We start from the raw sequence: 1,418 nt of genomic DNA, 5'->3' as shown, positions 1-1,418 counted from the left end.
CCTCACCTCCCCCCCCCCCCCACAAAGAAAGGAAAAGAAAAAAATCAATCAATCAATCAAGGCAAATCACACACACACACCACCACCCATCCTGGAACCGCTGAAAACCATAAACATTTTCCCTTACGCGTATAACTCCCTGTGTGTGTCGCCGCCGAGCGTCCTACAGTACCCCATCATGGAATCCCTAAGTCCCACGCCGACGACAGCCGTGGCGATTACCGAGGCCTCCACCGTCGACGCCCTCCACCAGGAGAGAATGGAATACATACGGCAGCTGGTGCAGGAAAAGGAATCCTTGGCGAACAACCCCGGCTGCGACGTCGCCAGGAGACTGATCGAACAAGGTAGGTTCCAGGGAGCAAGGCCTGCTTTGCGGCTGGGGGGCTGTTTGGGTTGTGGTTGGGGGGGAGAGGCGTTTGTTGGCGAGCGTGATTTTGTTGGTGAAAGAAGCGTTTGTGGTAAGAGAAGCGTTTGTTGGTGAGAGAGGCGTTTGTTGGCGAGCGTGATTTTGTTGGTGAAAGAAGCGTTTGTTGGTGAGAGAAGCGATTGTTGGCGGGAGAGATTTTGTTAGGTGAGAGCTCTTGTTAGTAAGAGAAGCGGTTGTTAGTGAGGGAGCTGTTTGGTTGTGGTTGGGGGAGAGAAGCATTTGTTGGTGAGAAAAGCATTTGTTGGTGAGAGAAGCGTTTGTTGGTGAGAGAGCATTTGTTGGTGAGAGAAGCGTTTGTTGGTGAGAGCTCTTGTTAGTAAGAGAAGCGTTTGTAACTATCAGAGCTTTTGTTTGTGGTTGGGGAAAGATTATTTGTTAGTGAGAGAAGCGTTTGTTGGTGAGAGAACTTTTGTCTGTGGTTAGTAGGAGAGAGATGTGTTAGTGGAAGAGCGTTGGTTTGCAGACTAATCGAGCTACGTAGGTTCGGGGAATGATACTTGGTTTGTTCGTGAGGGAGCTTTTGTTAGCAAGAGAGCTTGTGTTTGGTGAGAGAGACGCAATTTGTGGCTAATCGGAGAGACGTTTGTGGTTAGTAGGAAAGACGTTTGTGGTTAGTAGGAGGGGTGTTTGTGGTTCGTGTGAGAGCGTTTGTTTGCGTTCGTTTTAAACAAGGTAAGTTCGAGGAATGAGGGTTTGGCGTGTTGGTGAGAGAGCTGTTGTTTGCGGTTTGTCGGAGAGCTTTTGTTTGTGGTTGGCGGGAGAGCGACTTGTTTGCGTTCGTATGGTGGATGAGCGTTTGTTTGTGATGATGTCTTTCTTGTTTGGTGGGAGAGTTTTTCGTTTGTGTTCGGTGGGAGAGAAAGCCTGTTTGCGTTCGTTTGGCGGGAGAGTTTTTGTTTATAAGCGTTTCTTCCTAGGTTAATCGTGAGGGCCTTAGTTTGCGTTTGTTGTGAAAAGCGTCGGTATTATCATTTCGATCTTGTTTGGC

General features: G+C 48.7%; 1 protein-coding gene across 1 annotated transcript; it reads left to right on the top strand.

The window, feature by feature from the left end:
• Nucleotides 1-17: 17 nt before the first annotated feature.
• LOC119586100 (KH domain-containing, RNA-binding, signal transduction-associated protein 2-like) lies at nucleotides 18-347 on the top strand (the record flags this gene model as incomplete). The annotated part of the gene is given in 1 exon segment (XM_037934793.1): nucleotides 18-347. A coding segment is annotated over 1 exon segment (169 nt), but the record flags the coding sequence as incomplete, so codon positions are not given.
• Nucleotides 348-1,418: the final 1,071 nt, after the last annotated feature.

Source organism: Penaeus monodon, chromosome 21 (assembly GCF_015228065.2).
Source record: "Penaeus monodon isolate SGIC_2016 chromosome 21, NSTDA_Pmon_1, whole genome shotgun sequence".
Lineage (NCBI taxonomy): Eukaryota > Metazoa > Arthropoda > Malacostraca > Decapoda > Penaeidae > Penaeus > Penaeus monodon.
This window is presented reverse-complemented; position numbering and strand designations above follow the sequence as displayed.